At 40.3% G+C, this 18,838-nt stretch overlaps 1 protein-coding gene across 1 annotated transcript in view; it reads left to right on the top strand.

Moving 5' to 3' along the window:
• The window catches only part of KLHL14 (kelch like family member 14), a 93,747-nt gene that overhangs the window by 27,172 nt on the left and 47,737 nt on the right, over window positions 1-18,838 (top strand). The window contains exon 2 of the mRNA XM_037032601.1: window positions 855-976. Within this exon, the coding sequence (XP_036888496.1) occupies window positions 855-976 (122 nt within the window). The remainder of the gene's footprint in view (window positions 1-854; window positions 977-18,838) is intronic.

The following is an 18,838-nucleotide window of genomic DNA, read 5'->3' as shown; positions in this document are numbered from 1 at the left end:
GCCAGTTCTTGATGGGTGGGTAGTCACTCCTTTCAGTGGTTGCCCCCTGGGGGAGAAGGTAGAAAAACAGAGGGAGGGAATTAGAGTGACTTTGCACAGTTGAGCAGGTTCATGCCGCTGGATCGGTGGCAAGCATTGGCAGGGCTCCACTCTGGGGAGGCTCAAAACAACCTCGCAGTCTCATTTTTACCAATCGGTGCTGCTGGGTCACCCGCGGTGCCCGGGGATGGGGTGGTAGGTGGGGCGGAGAGGGGAGGGGGAGCCGGGAAGGGGATGAAGGCAGAAGTCCCAGCTAAGTTAAACAAACAAAAGGTCCTGATCATACTGGTTAACCCACCCCAGTTAGCCCTGGGCTACTAATTGCACCAAACTTGTATTTGAAGTTCCCTGGGTGATTAAAGAGTTGGCTCACAAACTCTCTGCATAACCTTAATTTTTTCAAGGTTCTTTGAGTGGAGAATGGCTTATAATAATGATTTTGACTAATACGATTTTTGACATGCAACTTTAATGCTTAACCTTAGTACAACTCCAGAGCATTTCATGTGTACTCAGCTGTAAAGAGTGATGATTTAAAGGGATAATATAAGAAAAAGGTCGTTCTAGAATGAACCTCTAACAAATTGCATAAAGGGAGCTTATTATTCCATGAGTATGGGGATATGCGGCTCTTCTGATCATTTTTCTGCTTCGTTCAAAAAAATTTGTTGAGACATGACTGGGAGAAGAAACAAGAAAAAATGATATCGAAGTCGGCAAGCAAGGCACATTCTTTTGATGGTTATGATTTCGATGCCACAGAAAAGGCTCTACAGTAATATGGTTATTCATCTCCTCTTTTGTTTTGGGTGAAGAATTCGTTCTAACAAGAAAATGCTGTTATTGGTCGGAGGACTGCCTCCGGGGCCGGACCGCCTTCCCAGCAATTTGGTTCAGTACTACGATGATGAAAAGAAGACGTGGAAAATACTCACAAGTGAGTGCCTGCCTTTGTTTATTTACCTACCTGTTTATTTCATGTTAGAGCTGTCTTGAGTTATTTGAAAACATGGCCATTCAAATTAGACACTTTATTGATTTGTGACTCTTCGGAGGTCTGTTTATACGGCACCAGGAATTTAGAGTAAGAGATTAAATCAACATTGCAAAGGTGGCCAAGTTGGTAGTGGAATAGGCCTAAATTAAAACTGGCCTAAAATCACCAGGAGTTTGTGTTGCTGTGTGTGCTGAGGCGGTGAGGGGGGTGAGGGGTAGTGATCAAGATATTTCAAAAGAAAATTTTTAGTTATTTTCTTGTTCATCAAGAAGTGAAAAGTTGGCTAATGGCATTGGTAAGTTTTCACCTCAAATTGGTTGTCCAGTTTATTGGCTCAGTAACTAATATTCCTTTTGGTTTTTAGACATTTTGCTCATTAATTTTTTAGTCTGCAGAGCTTGGTTTTCAGAGAAACACCCCTTCTATTGCACCACGGTTTGGACCGACAGATAGAGTTGTGGCTTATCCCCAGCTGCACTAAATTGTGCTTGCAAACTTCCACCCAAGATCTTCCTCCCTCCCTCCTTAAAGGGTGATTGTGTTTTACAGCAAACCTCTTGCCTTGGGCACTGAGATTTGGAACTTATTGTTATATTGGTTATGATTCCCAATCTGATTCAGTCATGGAATCAAAACTCATCGTTTCCTGAGTGCAGCGGGCTGTGTGCACCAGCCCCTCGTGGGCACAGTGGCTGCCCTGGTCAATAAAACTAAATTCTAACTGTCAAAATTTCCCAGAGCTGTATAAATAAAATAATAAATGACCAATTTTGATCCATAAATCAAAGCCATGCATTTAAAACTGACAAAAGGGAAAGTTAGGCTTTCTTATTGCGTGTGTCTTTTAAGTAGTTATATATTTTATCAATTTTTTTAAAGATTTTATTTATTTATTTATCTTTAGAGGGGAAGGAGAGAGGGAGAGAAACATCAATGTATGGTTGCCTTTTGTGCGTCCTCTGCTGGGAGCTGGCCTGCAGGGAACTGAACTACAACCCAGGCATGTGCCCTGACTGGGAATCGAACCGCGATCCTCTGGTTCGCAGGCCCGCGCTCAATCCACTGAGCTACACTAGCCAGGGCTATATTTTATCAATTTTTTTGAAATAACTTCCTTTCCTTGTACTGAAAGCCCTTTAAAATGGTAGAAACATGACAACAGTTTACCCATAAGAGCAGAAGAGGAGCAAAGACATATGAGGTGCTTGAAATAATACATTTGGGGGCTGGCTTACCCCAGCTAAACCTGCGGTAGCATTGTCCGGAAACTGCCATAAGAAAGCTCCCCAGACACCTGTCCACTATGGCTGTAGTATAAAGTGGTGGAGCAGTAGCAGTGAGATTAAGGAGAACAAAAAAAGGAAAATACCTTAGAGATGCCTTAAAATCATTTTTATCTCTTTTTGACAAAAAGAGTGACTTAAATATCTGAATGCATGACCAAGCTGTGTTGTAAAGATTCATCAGGAACAAAAACTAAAATAAAACTAAAGAATTCATTTTCTAACACTTGATCAATAGAGAAAGCCTATGTACAGTGAAACATGAATATGAAGAGGAGGAGAGAGGAAGGACAAAAGATTTCCAAAGAAAGATAGAGAAAGAGGGGCTAAAGGACAGGGTAATAGTAGACCCAAGCAATAAATGACGTTCATTTACAAATCCAATTGTTTTTCCAAATGAGTGAGGCCAGGTCCAATGCACTATTTGTTTGAAGTCCTTCATTAAAGGCAAAAAGATTAATTACCTTTCATTAATGATACCTAAGAAAAGTCTTAGATTCATTTTGAACCATGTTCTGAGCTTATTGTCCAAACTGGGACACTTTACAGCATGACATGGGGATCTATTAATGACACTGGGACAACAGGTATGGACTGGCACATATGGTCACTCTACTCAAATGTTTCACAATACCTGATAGAACTTTTTGCTTAGAGCAATGTAGTAAACAAGCATGAACTTGAATCAGTCAAAACTGGTTTCAAACCCATGTCTATGACCTTAAGCAAGTCATATACAAGTCCTGAATCATGGGTACTTTACTGAATCATTGGTACTTTACTGAATCATCGTAATTTGAGTATTATAAAAACAAAACTGTGTTTATAAGCCATCTAGCACCTAGCATGAGCTCAGTAAATTGTAGGTACTGTTGCTGTTATTGTAACGCCATGACCAATAGCAGCACAAGGGCTGCACTGGCCTTTACACCTTAGGCTTCAAACAACTGATGCGCTCCACAAACAGGGGAGGAAAATTGCACCACAGCAGGCACAACGGCCTGGACCCCCTGCTGCAGAGTGGGGAGTCTATTTCCCATTGTTTTCTATGTTGGGTGTAATAATCTACTAAGAAGTCGAGATGAGTGTCTGTTGACTCCATTCACTACATTTGAAATGGAAGGAAGTAAAGGCATAATGTATAGAAAAGTTCTTATAATATGAACACATTTAAAGGTCTTGAACTTTTTTCTATGTTCAAGCATAATCCGAGTTTTGAAACAAATGTCTACACTACTCATACTCTTTATTTCATGGAGGCTTGTACTTTCAGAAATAGAGTTTACTACCTGCTAGACTGTGACTCCACGACCCCGAGTGCAGGCACAGTTTTCGGGTTTGCTGGCGAAGTACACACAGTTTATTGGGGTGATTTCTGAGGCTGGCCTGAATTTTTAAGTTAAGGCATGTTATTTGGCTACGTTGACTAAATAATGTAAGATTTCCACATTATTTGGACCATCTAATCATAATAAAAAATGTTTCTCATTGGAATGAGAAAATATCCAAATTCTCCCCAAATGCAACGCAACATTAGGGATTGCAGAGCTTCCAGCTGCCATTCTTTTGACCCAGAACAGCTGCTGAGCTAATTGGCAGGGAGGTGAGGATGACAGCCCATGCCAGGAGGCAGCTTCTGGTTTGGGGTCCGCTTACTTACGGAATGGCCATCTCCATACAGACTAACACATAGGCCAACAAGCAAAACCCAAAAACCTGAGGTTCGCTGGAGTCTGTGAATCTCAGGATCCTTTGCCCACTTGGCTGGGGCAAGCATTTCACAGCCCGACACACAGACACGCTCCTTTTGAAAGGAGGCAGGAGCATGAATACTGCCCTGCAGAAGCCATAGTCTTCACACACATTGTAGAATTAAAAGGAGGGTCAGTCATAACTTTTCTTAGATCTTATCCTGTTGTGTTATTTATATTTTAGAAACATGGGGGGGCGGGGCAGAGGGGGGGAAATTGGGATGACTTCTATTGTTTATAATAGAATAAACAATAAATAAATAAATAAGACAGATCAAAAGGGAATAATCCTATTAGATATTAAAATACCTACAAATAAAATATTTTTTAGAAATACTACAGTAGTAATAAACATTTAAACAGCAATAAATTGACTAACGGGGAGATAAATGAAAATGAAAATGTAGTTGTGTATAACATAAAGAAAGCCAAATTCAACAGTCAGCCAACCAGTGGTTTGATCCACCCAAACAACAAAGGGACCAATTATTCTCACCAAAAAGACTCTTTTGGTAACACGCTGGCACAGACTGCGTTTTTGTCCTCCTCTTTGGAAAAATCACTTACTATAACATTATAAAATTAATCTTAAGAATAGTGACAGAGCTCCCCAGTCTCTCTGAGAAAAAAATATTGAAAAATTACACGTAAAAATGACTGTAAAGCCCTTTTGTAAGTGTGACATGTTAAGTCATAACAATACAATTGGCGCTGTTGTTCTCTTGACTGTTAAAAATAAAAGGGAAGTTAAAATGCACTTCCATTCGTTTTTATTTTACAGGACTGCTTTTGTTGCATTTCTCACTCCTGCACGCAGTCTCCTGTTTCATTCTTAACGTATTAGAAAGCAGTTCAGGAGACATGAATACTAAAATGGCCAACGCAAAAAAGTGCGTCCTGCACCTTGCAGGCCCTACATTCCTGATGCAGACATTGAACAGAATTTTCCTGGCTACTGTGTACTTTTTTTTTTTCGTGTTTCTTACACATCAAAGTTCTTCTGGAGTCCAAGTGTGGGAAGCTGCGGACATGCCTCCCTGAGACAACACTGAGGAGCTGTCATTTCTAGTTGCAGAACCCACTGACCAAGTTCTGTACTGGTGGGCACAGAACTGACTTCCTCTGTTCCCAGGGCCTGACGTCCTCTGTCCTACATTTCAGATAATGACTCTATTTATTAGGTGTTTCTTATTGCTTTCTGTGAGGAACGAGAGTGAAAGGCTTCCAACAGACATGTTTATCCTCCCCTGTGCCAATGGTGACTTCCTGCGGATAATATAGGAGTGAAAATTGGAAGAACTAAGTTGGAAAGGCTTGTTCCTCCTTTTGGCCACTGTGAGTTCCCTTTGTTAGAGGCCAGGGGAATGCTTCTTTTTCCCTCTTCCTTCCCTGTGATTTGCAACTCTGTCTTCTACTTCATAGTGCAAGAATTTGGGGACTTGTATTTGTAAGTCATAGAAAATAAAGGAAACCGTTGTGCAGAGGTTTCCTGGGTGGTGCCCTCTGGTCATGGGGGATAGCTAACTTGATCACCTCCATTTAGGAAGGGTACCAGAGCTGGGTGTCATCGATTGTGTTAGCAGAGATCAGAGGCTGGTACTCTCTTCATACCTTTTTAAAAAGTATTTTAAAATATAATTTCCACAAGTTTTGAAGGAATAGTACAGAGAAAGCAAATCTGATATAAGACATTGAACTTCAGTTCCAAAAGATTATAGGTTTGATTGTATCGAATCCCTGAGCGATGGAGAATGGTTTAATTGTTGATTTTTTGAAGAACAATAACCCTACACACTGATGCATTCCATTAGACTCCTTTCCTTGGGCCTTCTGTTTCTTGATTTCAGTTCATTTTTTTTCTCTGAGGATGTGTTAGGGGAAAAGCCAAGTTCATCAAAAGCAAATAATCATTTCTTCTTATTATTTCTTTAGAAAAAACTAAAATGTAAGTTCAAATGAGGTTTTTATACCTATGGGTTTCCTTTGTTCATACTATCTTTTTTACCAAGAACCAAAATCCACAAATTATTTGATTTAATTTCATTTCTAAGCAGGTAGGTAGAGTCCATAAATAGTGCATTTCTCACTGCAGGAGAACCTCAGAAAACAATGAGGTACTTCCAGAATGATTCTGAAAAAGCCTGAGCAGAATTTAGACTTACTTATGGACCTCATTTCTTCATGTAGCAAGCCATTATTGAATACCCCCTCTGTGCTGGGTAGTGGAATGTGCATAAAACCATCTCTCCTCTTAAGAACCTGGAATCCATTGTAATGCAGTGTGCTAAGGGAATAAGGAGAGTTCATATTATAGGAGTACATATATAAAGGGGGCCCTGATCTACATATGAGAGGTCAGAGAAGCTTTCTTGTAAGTGACCATCTGTAAAACTGAAAAAAAAAAAGTGGGTAGAAATTATCAAGGCAAAGAGGTAGATGAGAAAGTACTTTAGTAACAACAGAGTCTGGTACCAAGAATGCCAAAAGGCAAGAAAGAGTTGGTGCTTATAGAAATTGAAGTGAAATTGTACACCGGTAGGAGAGTCAGAGATTGGGAAAGTATGTGGTAGGGCTGGAGAGTCAACCAAGAAGCATATTATATGGGACTCTTTCAAGAAATTGTTAACATAGGTTCAAGGATTAAGAATTGAGAGTAGGGATCACCCTTCTAATTTTGGTTTCCAATGTTAGTGAAAACCCAGTGACCTAAAAATATTTTTACAATAGCATGTAGTTGCTCTGTTTTAGCTTGAAACTTTTTTTATTTTAGTTCGTGAAGTAATTGTTTCCATAACTTGGGACCAAAAAAAGAGACAGAGAATTGTGTTTGGATTTTTAAAATATGCTAGCATCTAATTTTACCTTCCATGAGCTCAATTCTAATTTGAGATACATGGCTACACATTGCTATATATCTTGAATTATTTGCTACTGTGTATTCATGCACCAGTGCATTAGTGGATTTTTTCATAGATTTTTTTAAAAAAATATGTGTGGTGGTCACTCCAAATACTGTATTTTAAATAAGTTGGTGCCTAGAAAAACCAGTTGACTTTATTTCTGATTTATACCCCCCTTAAATATAGCAGTTGCCTTTTCTCCAGGAAATAGCATAGGCACAAATAATTCTGATGCCTCCTTTACACACAAACGGTGGTATTTACTACTGAATCTGGCATGAAGGAAGTAGGAGACATATGGGCTGCTCAAATTTGCTCCGTGTCATTCCCAGGCAAATGGCAGACCAAGGCTGGCAAACCACTGAATGTCAAGACTGAAAGGTTAAATGATCTTCTTGCCCAGCCCGCTCACTTTGCACATTCATTTCATTCATTCAACAAATATAATTGATATCTTCTAGATAGCAGGCATTGTTCTACATACAGAAGATGCAGTGCTGAGTCAACACAAAGACCATCATTCCTTCATTAAGCTCAGAGTTCAGTGGGGGAACCAACATTAATAAATAATCCCAGATAAAGAGAAATTGGGGGCTGGGAGGGAGTAGCAAAGTGGGGGGATGGGGACATCCCCATCTGCAATAGTGTCAACAGTAAAAAATAAAGAATAAATACATCAGTAAACCCAGATAGCAATATATAATAACAAAATGTGACAGTGCTCTGAAGAGAGGGCATGAAATGTATAAAATCTTGTAATCTTGTAATGAAGGAACCTGATCCAGTTTAGGAGTCGTGGGGAATGTCACCAATGAAGTGGCATTTAAAGTCACTTCACTTAAAGTTAAGAAGGAGTTAGCCAGTTGCCCAGGTAGAGATGTGAAAGAAGATTGCTCCAAGTTAGTTCAAGTTCAGTGCTCAGACCCTGCAGAAGGAACTTGACTGAACGCAGAGTGAGAGGGAGAAAGATGTGACATGTGGCCAAAGACCAGGGGAAACCAGACCACGTGGGCACTTCTATGTCAGGTTCACGATTTGGGCTTTGAAGTGAGTGAAGGGTGGCATCATACACAGAGGCACCACAGACTTGGTGGCAGAATGAGGAACAGCACTAGTCTCTGTATTTCCATCAGATGGCGCTGCCTCGTGCACCACACCAGTCTGTCTCACTAACACATGCCGTTAGCCGAGAGTCCAAGCGGCTGAATGGCCTTGTTCCTCGACTGACCCATTTCACCCATGCAAATATAAATGGATCCAGCATAGTACCACATTCATAGCATAGAACTGGTAGAAACTAATTGAATGAATATCCTACCCCTAGTGGTCAAGTGTATAATCTTGGTGGCATATCACTTGATGTAAGTGATAAAATTTGAAGTACTGTCAAAAATGAAACAACACACACACATTCACACTTACATATACTTACACACACAGAACAACATCTTTCCAGACAGATAGCCCTACATTAAAATACACCCCCAGACCTTCATTGATGGCGAGACTTTGGGCAGGCTGCTGTCTCTGACCTTTCTCATCTGCAAGGGAAGTATAATTCTTCTTAAATTTATCGTGAGATTTAAATGAAATAATACAAATAAAGCTCTAGACATTATCAGGAATATAGTTGTTCCTCACTAAACTTTTATTCTGTTTTAGTCTATTTTGCATTTTTATAAGCAAGCAGAGCAAACCAAAAGACAATCTTAGCATCTACTTTTATCATCAAGAATTTGAGAAATAATTCAAGGAGTTCATCATCACCAAGCCCTTATTATATGAAATGTTAAAGGGACTTATCTAAGAAAAAGAAGATAAAAAATATGAACAGTGAAAGGATAGCAAACTCACAGTTATTAACAACCACACCTAAAACAAAAGCAAACTAAGAGAACAGCTAGATCAGGCACAGAACCATAGAAATGAAGATCACATGGAGGGTTAGCAACAGGGGAGTGGGAGGAGGAGAAGGGGGGAAGAAGATACAGAAAATAAGTAGCACAGATAGTAGGTAAAAAATAGACAGGGTAGAGGGCAAGAATAGTAGGGGAAATATAGAATCTAAAGGACTTGAGATACGTGGTTATAAACTAAAGGGGGGGAAGGGGGAGGGGATGTGCAGGGTGGAGGGGAATGAAGGGGGGAATAGAACAACTGTAATGGTATAATCAATAAAATATATTTTTAAAAAATGTAAAAAAAGGAATTTGAGAAATAAGACATAACCTTTGATACAGAACAAAATTTCTATTTCTAGCATGAAGTTTTTATGTATCAGTCAGGATGGGCTAGGTTATGCTATGGTAACAAACAACTCCAAAATCTCAGGGGCTCAAACCAACAAAAAATTATTTCTCACTGATGCTACACATGCAGCACAGTTGTCAGAGGGCATCTGTTTGTCAGGGACCCAGGCATGTGGGCTCAATCTTCACATGTATCTCTACCATCAGCACAGTAGGGGGAAGAGAGTGCCGCAGTATCTGGACATTAGATATTCCATGTCCTGTCCATGCCGTGCTCAAAGTACACTCACTCCTCCAAAGGGGACGGCATCCCAAATCATTAAGCTCAGTGTCAGTCCCTGGGTGAGGGACCATTATCCCAGTACCAGGTTCATTTGATCTGGGAACAAACTAAAGCACAATTATCGGACCCCCTCATACATAATGCACACTGATAGAATAAGGGCAGGATCAGCACAATAAACACTTTAATTTGGAAAGAGCGTAGCAATTGAGCAATTGCACCTAACAGCCATTGTGAGGAGAGATATCCCAGTTTGGATTCCTTGATCGAGGCCTCCCTAATTCTGCTCTTTGTTCTTGGTTCTCCATGGTCCCTGCCTCTACCCTGTAGGAGATTTTTCTTCTTCCCTGCCTTCCTTGGCCATGTCTGAAGTGAACCTGACAATATGTTCTTCCTGGAAATGGAAGATTTTCTGAGTCCATTTCAAGTCTGTAGACATCTAGGAGACAATCTTTCTCTCAGGTCTCTGATTGTCACAGCCCTTTCTAGTCCAGGCTGATGGATCTTTCAGGTTAATCTTCCTGAAAACCTAGGTGCCTTCTTATGTTTTTACCCACTCTATGGCCAGAGTTTGTATCCACAGTTTTTTCTAATATACTTCTTAGATTGCTTTTTCCTTTGCTTTCTTGTCCCCATTTTCCTCTCCCCTCCTCTAATACTCCCTCTCTACGTCATACATCCACCCGGCTTTAACAGAATAGCTCCCTTTTACTCACTTCCCTGAGTTGAAAGAGGTTACTGGGCATCTCACGCCCTCGCGGAAACTTTCTTCTAAGACACCTTGATGCAGTGAATTTACTCTGAAAGCTGTATCTTCAATTTTGTGTTTGCCAGTAAACCAAGTTTTCATTTACCTTTTTGCTCTAAATTCTTCTCATTTTGTGTATGATACATAAAACCAACCCATGAGACTGAAAAACTTTGCTTTCTTCAGTGCTTCACACTGCTAGATTTTTGGACACTATTTTCTTTCAATCCTGCTCATCAATGAGTAATTTTTTTGTGGGATCTCTTTTGCAGATCTTGCCAAGTGCAGCCAACAGCAAATAGCACACTGTCAATGCTCTGTTTTCCAACCTCTCCCCCTAGAGGTAGATGTTCATTAAATAACTGATTAGCCATCCAAGTAAGAGCAAACCACAGTTTACTAAGTGGTTTCCCATGCCATAATGTGCATTTCCATCTTTCTACCCTACAAAATCCACTTCCTTGTCATCAGCCACTGGGCACTCTTGGTACCAAGGCCTACATCCATGAGATTAGGCTGGGATGGATTAGGTTGTCATAACAACAACTGCAAAATCTTAGTGGCCAATGGAAGTACAGATTTGTCTCTTTTAATGTCATACGTCTATGGTAGGTCAGCGGGGGTCTCTGTTCCACACCTTTTCATTCCAGGACTCGGGTTCATGGAAGCTCCAGGATTTGGCGCATCGTCATTTCCATGGCAAGGGAGAGGGCAATTCCACACTGACTCTTTGCATGTCTACCCTGAATTAACATATTTCATTGTCAAAAACAAATCACTTGGCCACACCTAACCTCATAGTGCATAATAGAGAAGTGCAATCTTCCCAAATTCTCAGGAGGATCATCAAAATATTGGTTTAATAGCCCTAATCATTACAACAGTGCACCTTTATGTTCAACGAATACTTGGTTCACTCTTCTTGTCACATGGAAAATGTTCTCCCTTCTCCAATGAGCATTCATTAGGCAGAAGAGACAGCTGCTCCACGCATCTTTCCACATTTTCAGTGTGATCTCTTGTGAGGACTGATCTTCAGCCAGAGAAGATTAGATGCCTTTCACCTTATAGGAAAAGTTGAAAATTGCATTTCAAAAGTTATTATAATGCATTTTAGGTGGAATATTTTAAAGTTAGGCTCCCCTCAAAGAGTTTAAATATGTCTGTTATTATATATAATGTTACTATTTTATTGTTTATTATCCATAAACTATTATACATCTATAATATAGTTGTGCAAATATGTAAATTATATAGATATATGTAACTCTCATAGAACAGAGTGGATTTTGTCATTTAGAGTCACCTCATTAAAAAAGAATTGAAGTGACTTTCAAAATTACAGCAAAAAAGATATAATTGGGATGACTATTATATTCAAATATCTTTATCATAACAAAGGAGTAATTAAAGCAAAGTGCAAATAAGCACACTGTTTCTTTTCAGGTCCATGGGCTGGCTCTGTGGTGGAGTTAAGGACCAAATCTGTTTTTTCATGACTACCTGGCCAGTTAGAAATTTTGGTTTGGGGTATCATGGGAATCACTACTGCTCTATGACTACACCTTTATATTTATTAATTATATTGGTCTTGATAGAGCAAACAGTTGGGCTTCACAGAAAGGTGCCTTAAGAGCCTGGCCACATGTAACTGTCCTTGACCATGGTTTCGTGAAAGGCAAGTACTGAACAAACACCTTCTTACTTCCCTGTCTAGGTATCAAGGCAAACTAATGCTCCTTCCAGGGTGTGCTAATTATTAATCCTACTGACACGTTTTCTTTGGTCATTAAGTCTTCATTTCTTTTAAAAACTATAAGATTGAATTCCAGTTCTTTAGCTAGAACAATAATCATTGTGAGCTTCAAAGACTGAAATCTTCTCACATTTTTATGTTGAGAACGCAAAGCACTTTCAGAAAACCCTACTGCTAAGGCAATGATGTATCACTTTCACTTTCATTATATGTTTTTAATCAGAGCGTGACTTCACACTAGACAAAGCGATGCTTTATGCATGGTCTCACTTGTTTTTGCTAAAATCTTTTGACATGATTAATTTTACTTTAGTGCTTTTGTCTTGTTGTAATGGTAAGGATGATGGGTATAAACCAGGCAAAAATACATGCTTTTCTATTATAATGCCTCTGAGCATTAAAAATATCTTAGATGAAAAGGGAAAAAAATCACAGGAGACTGGTCCAACTGGAATTAAATTTCTTGCTACCTGAACACAGAGTACATGAGATTTTTTTAAAAATGATTCAGTCATTGTTTTCAGTTTTATTTTTGGTATTTTTATAGCAATGTATTCATCTGTATGATTAGATCTGAAGAGGAGGAGAGATTGTAGCTCTCGGATTTCTTGATCTCATTTGTCGCTTTATAGCACTTACCTCCTGCATGGTATTAAGGGACCAAAATATTAACCAATTCAATACAAGGTGTATTTTGACCAGATCAAGGAAAAGCCAGCCATACTTCTCCATGGTGAAGCCTGGCAACAAATATGGGTTAGTTTTTTCAGTCTACAGGAATTAAACATGATATCCTTTGTCCAAATTACAGAAAAGTAGTGATGGGGAGGACTTTAAAAAGAAAACAGTAGACCACTCAACAGGTGAGGCCTGCCTTGCGAACAGCTGTCCAAGTATCAGTTTTACCATATCCACTTTTTCTTTAACTAAATGACAGAGTTGCTTGCCCACATTACAAGAGTGTGAGACCTTCCTTTTTTCTACCCAACTTGTTTGCTAGTTTTACTTGCCTCTTAAGTAAATCCTATTACAATAAAAATGTCACCTAACGTTGCCCAGTGGAACCTTATGTAGTGATGGGAATGTTCTGTATCTGCACAGTCCAATGGGGCAGCCCCTAGCCATATGTGGCTATTGAGTACTTCGAATGTGGCTAGTAGCAGAGAAACTAAACTTCTAATTTTAATTCATTTTAATAAACTTACATTTGAATAACCCCCTGTGACAAGTGGCCTCTGATTTAACAGCACAGCTACATGGCAGAAAGCTCTATTGTATGTTCACATTCACTTAGGAGAGCTGTCTGCCTCTCCCGCTGGCCCAAACCTCGTCCCCAGTAAGCAAGGAAGAAAACAGATGCCCTCGTGAAATAACTAAATTCGAAGAACACCCAAGGAACCACACGTAAGCCCTCTCCTACGCACTAGGGTTTCATCTGTTGCTTTCTCATTCTGTCCTTCCACAAATCCCCACTTTTTCATCTAGTTTACCTGGTATATTCAGTTCCTGAGGCTACCATAACAAAGTACTAAAAACATGGCTGCTTAAAACAACACAAATTTATTCTCTCACAGTTCCGGAAGCCTGGAGTTCAAAACCAAAGTGTCAACAGGGCCGTGTGCTGCTCCCAAGACCCTAAGGGAGGAATGCTTCCTTTCACCTTCCTAGTTCTTATTGGCTCCCGGCAGTCCTGGGTATTCCTTGGCTTGTAGCCTCATCACTCTAGTCTCTGACTTGTGTCCACATAGCCTCCTTCCCTGTGCCTCTCCTCTGTGTCTGTGTCTCTAAATTTCCCTCCCATTTCTCTTATCATGCCATCTGCTTCAGAGCTTGTCCTAATCCAATTTGATTGTATCTGCAAAGACCCTATTTCCAAATAAATTCACATTCACAGGTCCTGGGGGTTAGGATGTAAACATATGTTTTAGGAGACACAATTCAGCTCTGTACACCTAGCAAATGACACAGATAAGGAAGAAACACAGCAAAACAAGCAGCTGTCAGGCACACATTCTCGGAACTTTACTTGCATTTATTTAAATCTTAGAGCAATAACTCTATGGTATTAGGAACTATGGTTATTTCTACTTCAGATAAAGATATGGAGGCAGAGAGACATTAAGTCATTTGCTGAAGGTCACACAGATGGTAAATGACAGAGTCAAGATGTGTACCCAAATGAAGCACCAGGGCCTGCCCTTCTATCTGTTTCTCATTACTGTAGGAATAACAGAATGTGGATTGTGAACGGAGTTAAAGGAAAAGCAAGATTACACGGGCTACTTCAGCTTTTCATGCAGAATAAGATATTCTTTACACAAATGGAATATGTTAATATCCTAGTATGCTTGTTTCTGTGCCGCACCTTCCACTATCCCCTTTGTTATTAATTGAAGACGACAGGCAGAGCACTATATTGGGTTATTTCTAGGTGAAAGTTATTTTAGAATGGGGTGATCTTTCTTTGAGGGGGCTTGCAGATCCTGCCACTGCTTTCTGTGTGTACCTCCTCCCTTGCGAAAAATCATAATTGCAAAATCCGTGCACCACGACATGATTTTTTAAAGAGGGAAAAGCTGTGTATCTGTGTTCTCTCAGCTGCTTGTTTTATCTGGTATCAATGATTCTGAAGTACTCCAAGGTCTGTGGTACCTGGGGAAACCTCACACCTCTGTTTCCTATCCATTCATAAATGTATTTGAAGTCTTCATTACCATAATCATTAACTTTACAAAACATCAGTAGCTGCTTGTGCATAAACGTTTCCTGGGATTAAATTATTTCTCCCACAAACCCAAGTCATTTTTCCAACCTGAGTGATAATCAAAAGACATGTGTGCAAATGAATTAAGGAGAAGCCAATGGTTAATTGCTTTCAATCTCATTATTAAATTTGCAAGGTTTGATATCCTATATTGTGTTTGCCATAAATACGCGTAAACAGGTTTCTAGATCTAATTCAGAAAACAATCCAGGATGGATGTCATAACCTGGATGAGTTCTTTCATGCCTTACCCCAGTTCCAGCCTGGAGTTCAAAGCTTATGCACACGTGGATTCAAGATAAAACCCAACGGTGGTGCTACCAAGCACTTTTCCCAGACAGATTAACCTTCATTGACCTTTGGAAAATGTTTAAGTTTTCCATACTCTGTTTTTTTCTTGTTTTAAAGAAGAAAACAGAAAAATAAAATATGTATCTCTTTAAGAAGCAGTTTTTGTTTATTTAACCAAATAAAGTTTAATCATTTACAAATATGATACAAGCCTGATAGTCAGTGCCTGATTCTATCACGCGGTGAGGGAAGTCAAGGATGAGAGTTCAGTTCCTCCTACAGCTCAGCCAGCTCTGTATAGAGAGAATCCTTTTTCCAAGGTGCACATAGGCTGCACCGCCACCAGATCCACATAAGCATAAGTGACTCTTGGAAGCCCATTGAAAGAGAAGATGGAACAGTACAAATCCATTAACGCTACTGGAAAATAATAGGACGTTTATTTTTCCTAGAAGTAGGGCAGTAACATCATCCTCGTGCACGTCGCTTCCTTAAGCGGAACCAGAGGGGCGGGCTCCAAGGTCTTCTGAGTTTCGCTTGTTTGCCGTGTGTCACATGTCACTTGACAGAGTGCAAACACATGAATATAAACAGATTTCCCAGAACAAGTAAGTAAACAAGATAGAAAAGACTTCTTTTCAGAAAAATGTGTGAATAGCACTTGCCTTTCCAGGACTCAGCAACTTTTTTCATAAAGGCCAGACAGTAAATATGTTGAGCTCCGAGACCGGGAGATCTGGGCACAATCACTTAGCTCCACCCATGCGGCGTGAAAGCAGCCACAGATAATGGAAATGAATATGACAGGTTTTGCTTTAAAAAGACTTTTAAAAACTTTATTTATTAAAAAGAAACAGAGGGTTGGATTGGGCCTGCTGGCTGTAGTTTGCCAACCCTTGTACTGCAATCTAAGAGCATATTTATTTTATTCACAAATCACACCGCTTTGTCATAAAACAATACGTATTTTGATAATCATAACCAACACTGATTATACTGACTAAACCCTTTACAGGTGGTAGCTCATTAAAGACCCACAACAGTCCACTGATACCAGTTCTACCACAACCCACATTTCATAGGAGAAGAACCAAGGCATAAAAGCGCTTGTCCAACACCACGAGGCAGAAGCGAGGTTCAGACTCAGGTAGCTTCACTCCAGAGGTCACACTCTTAAGTTACAAGCTACACCAACTCTCAGGAAGGTTTTGTGACCTTTCCCCTTTGACATCCCACAGACTCCGCTCCGAACAGAAACGAAACACTTCCTCTGTCCACGGCGTGGAATGGACATCGGATCTGCCACATTGATTAACCTCACTCGCCCGGCCTGGCTCACAGGGCATACCCCACAGGGACAGTACAAGTGTCACATCAGGGGGTTAGCTTTCCTGCTTGCGAGGGCCAGTGGGCAAGTCCCAAAAGTAGCTAAACTTTGGCTCATTAGCCAAACGAGTTCCTGCTTGTGCTGAGACAATGTCAGCCTTTCAGAGATGGGTCCAGCCCTTAAATGCATGTGCTTAGATTTTTCTGTCTTTGAACTTGCAAATATCTGTCACCTAAACAGCCCCTTTTCAGAGTATACATGCAAAATAAGTAAGGGAGAAAAAGAAAAGAAGAGGAGTTTTAATTTTTAGCAACACCAAATGGTAGTGACATCTTAAATGAGCACTTATTATGTGACCAGCATTGTGTTTAATATGTTACATACATCTTATTTAGTGCTCACAATATCCCATGTCCCATTTTAATGCACTTATAACTACCCTAGTGAAGATTTTAAAAATGAAGGTGTAGAAAAACTTACAGTTAGTAAATATGTGAGTAAATATTCCAAGGCATGAATCTTTGACTCCAAAGCTAAATGCTTAAGCACTGCATGACACTGTCTTTATGGAGGTGCTCTCTCTCCACCTCCATGGCTTGAGGCTGGCATAAATGGAGAATTTCGACATGCAAGACACTGTGCTGCGAACCTTATTGTGGTTTATCTCATTAAATACTCAGAGTGTTTCACCTACAATGTGAGGTTGAGATTATTCTCATTCCCATTTTGTTGTTGAGGACCTCAAGGTCAAGCAGTGTGTCCAAGCTAGTTTGCAGTGGAGCCAGATTACAACCCAAGCAATGGGCTTCAGAGCCTAACTCTCAAACTTGACATTATCCTGTCCCTAAAATATTCGGGAGAGGAGTGGACATATATTGAGGGCTCCCTAGGATAATGGAAATGTACATGTTTATTTATTGGATACATTTTATCCTCATAAGCACACTGGAGAGTATCCTTATCTACTCCTTCCAACTTTCAAGCCTATCATTCATTGGGTCCCCCCATAATAACCCCGTGAAATACACAGGTCCGGCAGTATTATCACGATGACATATGAGGAAACTGAAGTTCAGAGCGGTTAAGTGACTTGTCAAGGTCATGCAATAATTGATGAATTTGTGACTCACACTGGTGGCTTCTGACCTAATTTAGCTCCGTGCTCTTTCTATTAAACCATGTTCTATGGAACCTTATTAGGAGTTCTTTGACCTGTAACTAACATTATTTGATCTCTTTCTAGTATGGTATTTTTTTCCCAACTGGATTATTTGGAAAAGTATGTATCAGAAGATTTAAATCACTTGAGCCATTTTGAATGAAAAATAATTCACTCTTTGTTTTCATATAATACAGGGGTTAAAACTCACATGGTTCCAGGTTAGAGCTAAAGCATAGTTGATGAGCAACACAGGGGTCCAACAGGAAACAGATGATATTGTTTTAATAAGAAAGCTGCTTACAGCCCTGGCTGGTGTGGCTCAGTGGATTGAGTGCCGGCCTCAAACCAAAAGGTTGCTGGTTTGATTCCCAGTCCAGGCACATGCCTGGGTCCTGAGGTCCCCAGTGGGGGCATGTGAAAGACAGCCAATTGATGTTTCTCAGCCTCACTTCCTTCCCCTCTCTCTAAAAATAAATAAATAAAATCTAAAAAATTAGAAAGCTGCTTACAGAGGTGTGGGCAAGGGCTGAGAACACCTCAAGGAATAGTGTATTCCTCTCCTCGTTCCCCAGGGCTAATTACAGTGGGCACTGTTACCACCTCTAGTCCTGAAAGGCAGGGGGAGGGAGAAGTGACCAGAACCAGAGACAGAGAAGGCTGTGTTGAGAGAACCATTTAATAGGACCCTCATTCAAGCAAGAAAGGCAGCCCACACTGACCCAGAGGAAGGAAGCCAGGGGAGGAAACACCTGGCCTTCTCGCTGAAGAAAGGGAGCCCCTAAATGTTGTGACCAGTGCCACTGGTTCTCGGAAGAACCGAGCAGTGTCACTGGGGATGGAGAGTGGATCTGCAGGGACCATCAGAAGATACCCAACATTCACCATTCATGAAGCTTCCTTTTATTAGAGACAAAAATATGTGATTAAAAATGTCAAAATATCACTTTTTTGGAACTGTAATACCTAGTTTGCCATACCAAAGCTCCTTGGTACCTGAGCTGTTTTATATTTCCTATTGGGTCCAACTGGCCCACTACCAAGTGAACAAATTGGAGTGCAGGCAGGTGTCAAGGGGACAGTGACATGCTACCATCAAGCCTGTCTACCAGTTACGAGTCAGGCCACAGTAGTATCCTAGACCCACCCCACACAGTAAGAATGACTGTGGATGTCTGTTTGATGTTTAAAAGATCAACTCATTTTCATCTCCTCATGATTCTCTTTGCCAATTGAAGAAAGTCTCTGTGTACAGCACTGTGCTTTATCCACATTAGTGTGACAAAGTGAA

This window comes from Sturnira hondurensis, unplaced genomic scaffold (genome assembly GCF_014824575.4).
Source record: "Sturnira hondurensis isolate 20B ecotype Veracruz unplaced genomic scaffold, ASM1482457v3 Scaffold0001872, whole genome shotgun sequence".
Lineage (NCBI taxonomy): Eukaryota > Metazoa > Chordata > Mammalia > Chiroptera > Phyllostomidae > Sturnira > Sturnira hondurensis.
The sequence above is the reverse complement of the archived record's forward strand: the minus strand, read 5'-3'. Positions and strand labels throughout refer to the sequence as shown.